General features: G+C 40.0%; 1 protein-coding gene across 4 annotated transcripts; it reads left to right on the top strand.

The window, feature by feature from the left end:
• The first annotated feature begins 433 nt into the window (after positions 1 to 433).
• On the top strand, positions 434 to 10,480 carry LOC140036952 (uncharacterized). 4 transcript variants are annotated; one of them, XM_072080235.1, is made up of 6 exons: positions 434 to 801; positions 1,391 to 1,453; positions 1,544 to 1,595; positions 8,733 to 8,870; positions 9,499 to 10,064; positions 10,145 to 10,480. In XM_072080235.1, exons 5-6 carry the CDS (start codon positions 9,501 to 9,503, stop codon positions 10,250 to 10,252), a joined length of 672 nt encoding a protein of 223 aa, XP_071936336.1. In that variant the 5' UTR covers positions 434 to 801; positions 1,391 to 1,453; positions 1,544 to 1,595; positions 8,733 to 8,870; positions 9,499 to 9,500; the 3' UTR covers positions 10,253 to 10,480. The 4 variants fall into 4 exon arrangements, with proteins under 4 accessions (XP_071936336.1, XP_071936334.1, XP_071936335.1 ...); XM_072080233.1 differs by lacking the exon at positions 8,733 to 8,870 and having other exon boundaries at positions 1,405 to 1,453; XM_072080234.1 differs by lacking the exon at positions 8,733 to 8,870.
• Positions 10,481 to 10,774: the final 294 nt, after the last annotated feature.

Here is a 10,774-nt window from a genome sequence, read left to right as displayed (position 1 = left end):
AAAGTTAATGACCAAATAAGGGGCAGGGAAATTAGTGGGGTAGAAAGTTATGCCGAGTTGGCAATTTGGTTAGGCAGTTAGGCTGACTTGGCAAAGTAGTTAACCGAATCGGTCATATTCTTGTAGTCTCTATGTAGTAGCAGAAGAAGTGGGGAAAAGGGTAGAAAAGTTTCCTGAGTCTCGTTACAGTTCTTCGAGGGGCATTCTTCATTTGTCTTGTCCTTCTGGGTTGGGATTTCTGAGACATTCTGTCAGGAACAAGAAAGTGTCGTTTAATGCAAGGGATTGTGCGTTTAAGACTTCAGAAGCAACACTACGTCGTTCTACTAAAGGAATGGCGGTGCTTGTATGATAGTGCAGAATTAGTTGAGGGCCAATTACATAAATAGCCCTCCAGTAACAGATTTTCGTTTATGTCATTAATGAATAAGAATCTTGTTGCCTCTTTCTCTCTCTTGTCTGTCAATTCCCGCTCAACTCTCTTCTCTTCTCTTCTCTTCTCTTCTTCCCCAATCTCATTTCCTCTTTCTGATTTCTTCCCCCAAATTCAATTCAATTCCAGAAATTCACTTGCCAGCCTGACACATTCCTACTTAATCTGCATCAAACTGATGATTGTTATCTTCCTTCTCCCGTCTCTTCTCTGTTTTGGGTAAGTCTCCTGTCTCTTCTCTCTCTGGCTTCTCTGTTTCAAATTCAATTCAATTCCAGAAATTCACTTGCCAGCCTGACACATTCCTACTTAATCTGCATCAAACTGATGATTGTTATCTTCCTTCTCCCGTCTCTTCTCTGTTTTGGGTAAGTCTCCTGTCTCTTCTCTCTCTGGCTTCTCTGTTTCTTTTTCCCCCTTTATCTTCCTTTTTAATGCCTGACAATCACCGCAATTTCTTTCTTATTTTCACTGTAGATTTCTTCCTTTTATCAGGTATTCGTAATTGCAAACATGAAACCCACAAATTTTTCCATAGATTAGGTGTACACTTTTACCCTAAAATTCAGGGATTTTTGCCCAAAAAATGGTCCCTCGTCTGATTCACTAAGCCCGTATGAACCCTTATTTCTCAACCTTCAGTTCTTTGTCAACAATTTCTGACTCTAAATTTTACTCTCTCGGCTTCGATTTGATGGCTGCTTAGTAAGAGGGAAGTAGAATCAGTATTAAAAACCGGAGGAATAGAAAATGGCGCTTGAGGTTAGAGGCTTTATAGGATATACATCTTATTTCATTTTCTCATAGGTGAAAAGAAAAATAGAGAGGTTTCTTGCCTTTTGGTGTATTCTTCTATGGTAAAGAAAAATTTAAAACTTGTTTGCTTTTTTCCTCTTCGCATAGCAGACACACGAATGCTATACAATTAGTTTTTTTTTTTTTTTTTGGTATTTTCAGCTTTGTTTGGAAAGTGGAAAATCCTCGCAAGTGGTTTGGTGCCTTTTGTTCCCTTGCATCCTGGTAAATACATTTCTTGCCATTCTTTTTTTCTTTATTTTTTTGCACCACGACCATATATACTGATCAGTATTTTTTTTTTGTAATTTTCAGCTTTGGTCCGAAAATAGAAAAGGTTTTACAGTAAAATTTCTGTTCATTCCAGGTCAGTTTACCTTTGATTTGGATCATTAATTTGGTGAAATTTTTGTTAATATTATATGGGCTGATATTTTAAATATTTTAATATTAGTGTTATGTGTCTATATGTTTGGCTATTTACTCTTATGATAAGTTTTCGCTTATGCTTCTTAAGAAGATATGGCTGCGCTTTACTGGTTTTATGTTGTATTTTAAGGCATCAAAATATTAATAAAGTATATTTAAAAAATCATTCTTGTTGGCCAAAAAATTAGTGATTTTCCCCCCCAATTTATGCTTGCCCTTCCGAGTTGCCTTCTATGTACACTATCTCATCTCCCAACCATGCAATTATTTTTTCCCCAGAAAAAGGAGAGAATCAAAGAGGGGAAAGCACTATACATCTCCCCTTCCCACCCCTATTTGCCTTCCTAGCAAAAAACATGAAGAAAAACTCACACTTTCGCATCAATTTTCAGCCATTTGATGAATTTATTGTTGAGTTTTTCCAGCCTTTTTTTTTCCCCAAAATTGACCTCCTAGCAGAAATGCTTGCTTTTGTTATTATTGATTGTTTTGTAAGTTTGAAAGAATCAAGAAGAAGCACAGCAAAGTAAACGTCTAAGGTGTGTGATCATCTCTTACAATAGTAGCATGCTTTGTGTTTGATGATTTGCTTCTAAAGGTAGCTTTACCACTACACTGGTTTAGTTTTCTGAAAATTAACGTGTCCCATTGTTATGGAGTATTAGATGATTTGAGAGATGTTCTTTAGCTTACTGTTTGGTCCTAAACAAAAATGATTTTACTTTTGCCTTTGTGTTTGTATGCTGAATGATCCTTTAATGTCGTGCAATGGCTTGAATTATCTGTAAATTCCATTGGAAACGATACTTTGATAGACTTAGAAACATTAATTTCATCGATTGTTTTTGACTTTTGCCGCATTGTCATGTTAGTGACTATCATAGTTAGGACCAAAGACCAGTTAAAGAGTATTTTAAGATCTTTCATGTTCTATTCATTTTAAAAATGAGAGTTATAGGGAATTTTTGAATACTTTTTACACAACAAATTGGGCATTGGCTGTGCCTTGCACATCTAGAAAATTTCTAGTCAATCTAAGAAACAAAAACGAGTTTAACGAAGTCTTCTTCATCTTCTTCTCCTGCGACTCTGCCTTCAGCCCTTCAAAGCTTTACTCCCAAATTGAAGCTGCTCTCCGCCGCACTCTACGTCTCCATCTCAGTCCTCATTCGATCTCAGTTCTCACTTCACCAGTTCATCTTAACTGAATTTGGTTATATCCAATTCGAATTTGAAACAGTTTAGATTTTCTCCAACATTACTAGAAAGCATACTGTAACTGCATCCAAAAGCTACATGACTAGATAGCATCCATGTCAAGAGTATTATCAGTTTCCCCTTCTGCTTCACCTTTGCTGCATGTTATTTTTCATCCTATTATTTTTTTTTCAACAAACGTTAAATGTCATTTTATAGATTAACTTGATACTACAAGAACTTAATTACAAAAGGTGGCCTCAGCCCTCCAATCTTTGTTGGCTGCTTCTATTAGCCACGTTGGGAAGTTGTTTTACCAGTCAATGTCATTAACTAGCTTTGTTGCAAATTGTGCTAGCCTATGACTTCCTACATTAGCTGATCTAGGTACAAAAGAGACTGTGCAAAAATCAAATCCTTTGATTAGGTCCTCAATGTCTTCCAAGATGGTTGCTATATGACCATCCTGCACATTGTTGCTTGTGATCATGTCGACTGCTGTTTTACAATCTGACATCACTTCTACCTTTCCCCATCCTGCTTGTCTTGCCATTTGGAGTGCCATTCTAATGGTTAAGGATTCTTCCATTAGTGCCTCTCCTATTTTCATCTCCATTACACCTCTTGCCCTCATAATATCTCCTGTCCAGTGCCTTGCTATTATCCCCTTTCCTGTTCTGATCAGCTTTGCGCTTATAGCCGCGTCCGTGTGAATTCTGATGATACCTTCTTTTGGTGGTTCCCTAACCCTTCTCTGCTGATCTGACCCTACTCCCTCCATATCCTTCCTTTCTCTTCCTGTCACCTCCTCATATTCAATCCACTCCTGTTGTGCCTTCCCAATTATTTTCCTTGCTTCTCCTTTCTCATTTTCAAATTGGGCCTTGTTCCGTGATTTCCATATCTGCCACAGTCTGTTTGCTGTTAAGCAGATTCTTTCCTTTCCTTTTTCCATTTTCTCAGTTTGTGAAACTGCTTCCCACCATCTCCACAGATTATTTTGGAGATCTTGCAATCCATCCCATCTCACTGGTGCTACTTTCCAAACTGTTTGAGCTATCGAGCATTGAAAAAATATGTGCTCCATAGTTTCTACTTCCTCCCCACACCCACTACATATCCTGTCACCTTTGCCTGTTCTGTTATAGATTGTCTCCTTGGTAGCTAAGCTGTTTTGCAAACTCCTCCAGATGAAAAGTTTCAGCTTATGTTCCAAGTTCAGTTTCCAGAGACGTTTCCAAATGCTATGCTTTCTGATTTCCCAACTTGTTTCCTCTCCTATCCTTTCTCTTCTCATTTCATTGCTCTTTTCCTGCACAACATTTGCGTATCCTGTTTTCACTGTGTACAGCCCTGATTTGGAGAAGCTCCAGAAAAACCTGTCTTTTCTTCTTCTAAAACAGCTGAGTGGCATACTGATTATCTTCATACTATCCTCTGGATTGAGGATTTGCTTTATAATTTCTGCATTCCATCTTCCATCTTTTATTAGCTGGTTCACTGTCTGAATCTGACAGTTTGGAGAACGACTTGTTGTTACTGTACCTGTTCTTGATCCCATTATCCACCTATCCTTCCAGATGTTCACCTTGCTTCCATCTCCTATCCTTTTCCACATGCCTCTCTGGATCAATCTCCCTGCGCTGTGAATGCTTTTCCATGACCATGATGCTGATTGTGGGGGGGTGTTTTCCAGCGTATTTGGATCTTTTAAGTATTTTGCTCTGATCACTTTACTCATTAGCAGATTTGGGGAAGTTAGAATTCTCCAAAGCTGCTTAGCAAGTAAGGCTTCATTAAAAGCTTCCAGATCTCTAAAACCCAATCCCCCCTTTCCTTTAACTTCTGATAATTTTTTCCAACTTAACCAATGCATTTTCCTGTCTTGTTGCCCACTTCCCCACCAGAAATTCGCTATACACTTGCATATTTCCTTGCACAATCCTTTCGGCAGCTTGAAGCAAGCCATGGCATAATTTGGCATAGCTTGAATCACTGACTTTATCAGGACTTCTTTTCCAGCTGAACTCAACATTTTGTTTTTCCAACCTTTCAATTTGTTCATGATTGAGCTCTTGATGTACCCAAAAACTTGGTTCTTTGATCTTCCTATCGCCATAGGCAGACCCAAGTATCTACCACTGCTTGCTTCCCTCATGTCCCCTAGCTCTTGACACACATCTTCTCTGGCCTGTCTAGTAGTGTTCCTGCTGAAGTACACAGCTGATTTGTCACAATTGATCACTTGCCCCGACGCCTTTGAGTAGGCCTGTAAGATTTCCTTTATTTGCTTTGCCTCTTGAACTGTTGCTTTGCAACAGATTACCGAATCATCAGCAAAAAATATGTGCGATATTTGGGGGCTGTTTTTGCATACTTTGATTCCTGTGATTTTTCCTTGGTTCATCTCCCTGTTGATCATGTAAGAGAGTCCCTCTGCACAAATTAGAAAAAGATACGGAGAAAGGGGGTCCCCTTGTCTCAGCCCCCTACTGGCTGTGATAAATCCCACCCTTTCTCCATTCAGGTTAAAAGAATAGGACACAGAGGAAACACAAGCCATAATCCATCGAACAAAAATAGGACAGAAGCCCATGCGCATCATCATTCTCCCTACAAATTTTCATTCCACCCTGTCGTAAGCCTTAGACATATCTAGCTTTAGAGCCATATAGCCTACTCTCCCTTTTTTTTTGTTTTTGAGAAAATGCATGACTTCTTGTGCAATAAGGACATTATCCATAATCTGCCTTCCAGGAACAAAAGCAGATTGAGACTCACTGATGCACTTGTTTAGCACAATGTTAAGCCTATTAGCCAGCACTTTGGATATGATTTTATACATGGTATTACACAGACTGATAGGCCTATACTGAGTCAAATTTAAAGGGTTATCAACCTTAGGAATCAGAGTGATAAGAGTTTCGTTAGCAGCCCTCAACATATTTCCCGTATGGAAAAAACTAGTTACTGCATTAACCACATCTATGCAGACAATATCCCAATATTTTTGAAAAAAAAGCGGATACATACCATCAGTGCCAGGAGATTTATTTGGATGCATAGAAAAAAGAGCTTTTTTGATTTCTTCTTCCTTCACTGGTTGTATCAGTTGCTCATTCATCTGTCTTGAGATAGTACTTGGAACACCTTGAGTGTTACATCTTGCTCCTGTTCAGAATTTGCTGTTGTAAGCAGCTGTTGGTAATAGCTGCAATTTCCTTTGTCATTTCTTGTTCAGTTTCGCACCATTCCCCATTGCTCCTCTGTAAGGCTGTGATTTTGTTCCTTTTCCTTGTGGCCATCACACTTGCATGGAAATAAGCAGTGTTCTTGTCCCCTTCCTGCAGCCACCTGCATCTTGCTTTCTGACTCCAGTAAAGTTCCTCCTCTTTGTATGCTTTGCTGAGTTGAAGTTTCATATCCACTAGCTGCCCTCGTATCCCTTCTCCATTTGACTCTTTTAATTCCTGCATCTTCTTTTTAATCTGTTCCATTTTCATCCCAGAGTTCATCCTCAACTTTCTGTTCCATATCAACAGTGCCATTCGACATTCTTTAATTTTCCTCATCACTTTGAACATTCTTGATCCCTTCTGTTCCGTTCCCCATGCAGCTTCTATGATACCTTTACTTTCCCCATTTCTTGCCCACCTTTGGTCAAAATAAAACCTTCTTTTTGTTTTTCTCTGATTGGGGATAGTGTCCAGGATAAGAAAACTGTGATCTGAGGCTTCGTTTTCTTGATGAATACAAATTGCCTTTTCAAAGTGTTGGTACCAGTTTACTGAACCTAAACATCTATCTAGTCTCTCTCTCACCTCTCCCTCCCCTTCCCATTGGTTACACCATGTCCATGGTTTTCCTTCAAAAGCTATTTCCACCAATTCATTTTCCTTTATAAACCTATTAAACTCTCTGAAGCTACCCTCAGCTCTCACTCTCCCCCCCCCATTTTTCTTCCCCTGATCTTATATCATTAAAGTCCCCCACTAAGATCCAGTGATCCCCCCAATTCTTTTTTTGCTCTATCCTTCTCCATTGCTCTTTCCTAACGTTTTCCTCAGTACTAGCATACACTCCCACTAGCCACCATTCACACTTTGCCTCCAGGTCCTTTATTTTTACCTCTATGAAGAAGTTACCATCATTGATACTTTCCACCACCTCCTCCTTCCAGAACAGAGTTAAACCTCCTGCCTTGCCAACCAGATCTACCACATAACATTGATCGAAATTCAGTTGCCTCTTTACTTTTTCCATCACTATTTTTTTGTTTTTTGTCTCTCTCAGGAACACAATACTTGGAAAGTGGAGATATATCATCTCCTTTAGTTGGGGAATTGTCAAGGGTCCTCCCACACCTCGACAATTCCACACTAGTGCCTTCATTTGCACAGTGGAGGCATTCCAGGGATAGCCTCCAATTCCCCTTGCTCTTTTAGCTTTTGGACCTCCTTCTTGAGTAGTTTATGTAATGGTTCCTCCCAGTCATCCTCCTCCATTGGTTCCCCCTCCTCTCTTGCTCCACTCATTTTCCTTTTTCCTCCTTTTGCCGCAACCTGGATGTTTGTCTTCATTTCTCTTAGTGGTAATCTTTTTGATCTGTGAAATCCTCTTTGTTGTTTTCTTTTTTCTTCCATTCCTTGATTAGTCATCAGCACCAGCTTTCCTTGGTTTTCCCCTTCCATACTCACATTTGTAATGTCCATTTGAGCTGATAAAGATGTGTTTCCTGTGCCCGCCTCCAGGTCCTGCCCATCCATATCCATTTTGTTCTCCATCACGCTTGATTTATTCTCCTCATCCATTTTCTTATTTGGTAGCTCATTCACTCCTACCCGTTGTAGATTTTCTTTCTGCCATACCTTCATACTCCCCCCCTCCCTTTCCCCTCTATCATTTCTTTTCCCAATCTCCTCCCCTTTGTCCCTTACATTTTCTATCTTTCCCTCTTTCTCTCCCCCAACCCCTTTTCCTCCCCCTTCTGTTATTCCTTTCTTTTCAATTTGCTTCCTTGTATCTAGAACTCCCATTGTCCTATCTGATTCAACTCTTTCCTCCCCTTGTCCTTTGGTATGGTTTTTTACCACCATCTCCTTCCCAGTACCCTCCCTAATTGGAGATAGCATAATGTTTCCTGCTCTCATCCATGGTCCAAACTGAGCCTCTCTATGCGTCTGATTCAAGTTCATTTCCAGTTTACACACCTTATCTCCATGACCTATTATCCCACATTTATAGCAGAAATCCGGGCATCTTTCATACTTAAATTCTACCCAAACTACTTCCCCATTGAGCTTTACAGTGGTGCCTCTGATAAGAGGTCGTAATAGGTCTACCTCTGCCAATATCTTCATGTGCCTCCCCTCTTTCCCCCCTCCTGGAGGTATAATGGCTTCCTTTACATTTCAAAACACCCTTCCGATCTTTACTCCCGCTGCACTGCTCATCCAGTGGGTTGGCAAATTCCATATCTGAATCCAAAAAGGTGAGAATCTGAAGCACTCAATTTTCTTTTCAAAACCTGCATTCCATTCTCTAATCACTAACACTTGATTATCCAGGATCCATGGTCCTCCTCTTAGCACTCTTTCTCTTTCAGCTTCCTTCTCGAACTGAAACTGGAAAACATTGGGTCCTATTTCCATCACTCTTAGGTTTCTGGGGTACCCCCAGACATGATTAGTGAAATTTTTAACTCCTGTGAAATTAGCAATCTTGTCACCCATTATTCTCCCCACTAGACTTCCCCTACAGTCCTGTATGCTTAGCTCCACGTCCTCATCCTCTAGATCTATTCCTTCGACCTCTTTTTCTGACAGATCAAACCTTTTCAGTGCACTAACAAGGACTTCCTCCATCTTCTTTTGGGCAGCTCACGATGTTCCCCGTACTATCTCTCGATGCTAAGAGCTCCTGCACCACCAGCTGAAGAAGCAGATGCCCCCTTGAAACAAAACCAGAGAGAAGATTTTTAAAAAGACTAGTAAAAGCCAGAGCCAATAAACTAAGAGTAAGAGAGAAGAAAACTAGCTACAAACGAAATAAAACAGAAAAAGAAGAAAAACCCCCTCCCCCCTCTACACAGAGTGAGGAATTGCAAGTTCTGAACTATGTGCACATGGATTCTGCCTCCTGCTCATGGTCCATTACGTGTGTTTCCAGCTGCAAAGAAGAAAAACTGGTCTTGGTAGATATGAAAAACACAATCTGTAAACGTATTTGGTATTGTAAACAAACGGGTCTTTGTTCAATTGGTACTGGTGACTAAGTAACTATCTTTTGGAGATCTTTGCTCGATCATTCTTGCATACTGAAGTTTTGGAGGTTGTGTTTTGGGATTTGAAAATTTTGAGTTTAATTATTGGGCAGGAGTTTTCAGGTTCACTCTCCTACAGCGAGGGGAGGAGCTCTCATTTCTAGAGAGAGAAGCTCTCACTATTGGAGAGAAATTTAACCTATATGAACCAACTTAAAAGATATTTTTCATCCTATTAGGCTAATGTTTTTATTTCCTTTTCTGGTGCATCCTTGAAGGCTTCAAAAGCAGAAATTCAACAAATGAAAGGGACTTGTTTAAATATCTAGCTTTTATGCCCCTTGTAAATATCTACTTACTTTTAGTTTATATTTTTATCTAGGAATGGCTACGTGGTATGCTGCAAAGGTGCAAGCCTTGCGATATGAAGATGCAGTGGTGGAGCTTGCACGCAGAGAGAGAGACTTTTTTAAGCTAGAAAACGAGCTCCTCTGCCTTAAGATTAAGAAATTGGAAGGGAAGAATAAAGGAGAAAACTTTCTCCGGGATACGATTTCAGTGATGTCGGATCATATTGCTGCTGTAAGGTCTGAAGTTGAAGCTTTGCGAGAAGCTCTTTCTGTCAATGAGGCAAAGACAAAGGAACTTTTGGCAGCTGCTCCTGTCTTCAGGTCTCGACCGTTGACCGATATAATGGATGTCATGTGTGTTTTCTATTCAGTAAAATTTTTGGGTAGAACATACGTCTGTTATTTGGGTTCTATAGACTGTGCATTGGTTGCTCCTGTGGTTGATCTATTTGCCAAAAAGTTCAATGCGAGGCTTCGGAATCCAGGTCTTTATGAAATTCACTATGATGGATCTGAAGTAAAGGCCTGTGTCATACCTCGTGGCAGTTGGTCAACATATAACTACTACCCGACGGCTGCAACTCAGCAAAAAACTGATGTACGTATCATTTTCTCTAATTGTTTTGATCTCTTGTTCTCTCCTTAACGTTGTGACGGTTTCTTGTTTTCTCTTGACAGTCTCAGCCAAGAAGCACAGGGGCCGAACCGGGTTGCTCTACACTGCCAAGAGGGACTGGTATACACACATATTTTGATGATGAGGATGACGCAGACGAGCTGCAGTGAAAGTTTTGCAATTGCTTCAATAGTTCTGTAAATGGATGCTAATAGAGATAGACATGATTGACTTTTGAAACACCTAAGTTTTGTAGCAAAACATCAAGAACTGCATTCCTTTGCATAATACGTCCACTGGTTATATGTCTACTTCTGCAACTTTTAGATGAAAAGAAATCACCATGGGATGTCAAACTTTCTGAGGTCCCAGTTTTTCAATAAAAACTCTTCAGCAAACGTGTTCAGGTGTGTCTAGTTTCTTTGCCAAACTTATCCTGAAATCGAGCACGTGTGCCAACTGGAACCATCCTTTTTATGGATGCTGAGGCGTCCAAGATTCCTCAATGGGCATAGAACTGCTTGAAAACGTAGTAGCATATTGCAAAACAAGAGTGAGATTCTGTCAAGATTCCTGAAGTAAAGTTCACCCGACAGTAATCCAGTTGACAAGAGTTTAACTTCACCCCCTGAAGCACCCTGGTTAACTATATATTATTAGTTATGTTAGTTGATGTCTCGCTAAATTTTGTA

Source organism: Coffea arabica, chromosome 2e (genome assembly GCF_036785885.1).
Source record: "Coffea arabica cultivar ET-39 chromosome 2e, Coffea Arabica ET-39 HiFi, whole genome shotgun sequence".
Lineage (NCBI taxonomy): Eukaryota > Viridiplantae > Streptophyta > Magnoliopsida > Gentianales > Rubiaceae > Coffea > Coffea arabica.
The sequence above is the reverse complement of the archived record's forward strand: the minus strand, read 5'-3'. Positions and strand labels throughout refer to the sequence as shown.

Coding starts and splice junctions, on each gene's coding strand:
- LOC140036952 (XM_072080233.1), top strand. CDS start 761: ATGATTGTTATCTTCCTTCTCCCGTCTCTTCTCTGTTTTGG. Junction 1,454..1,543: donor TTTTGTTCCCTTGCATCCTG/GTAAATACATTT, acceptor TGTAATTTTCAG/CTTTGGTCCGAAAATAGAAA. Junction 10,065..10,144: donor CAACTCAGCAAAAAACTGAT/GTACGTATCATT, acceptor TTCTCTTGACAG/TCTCAGCCAAGAAGCACAGG.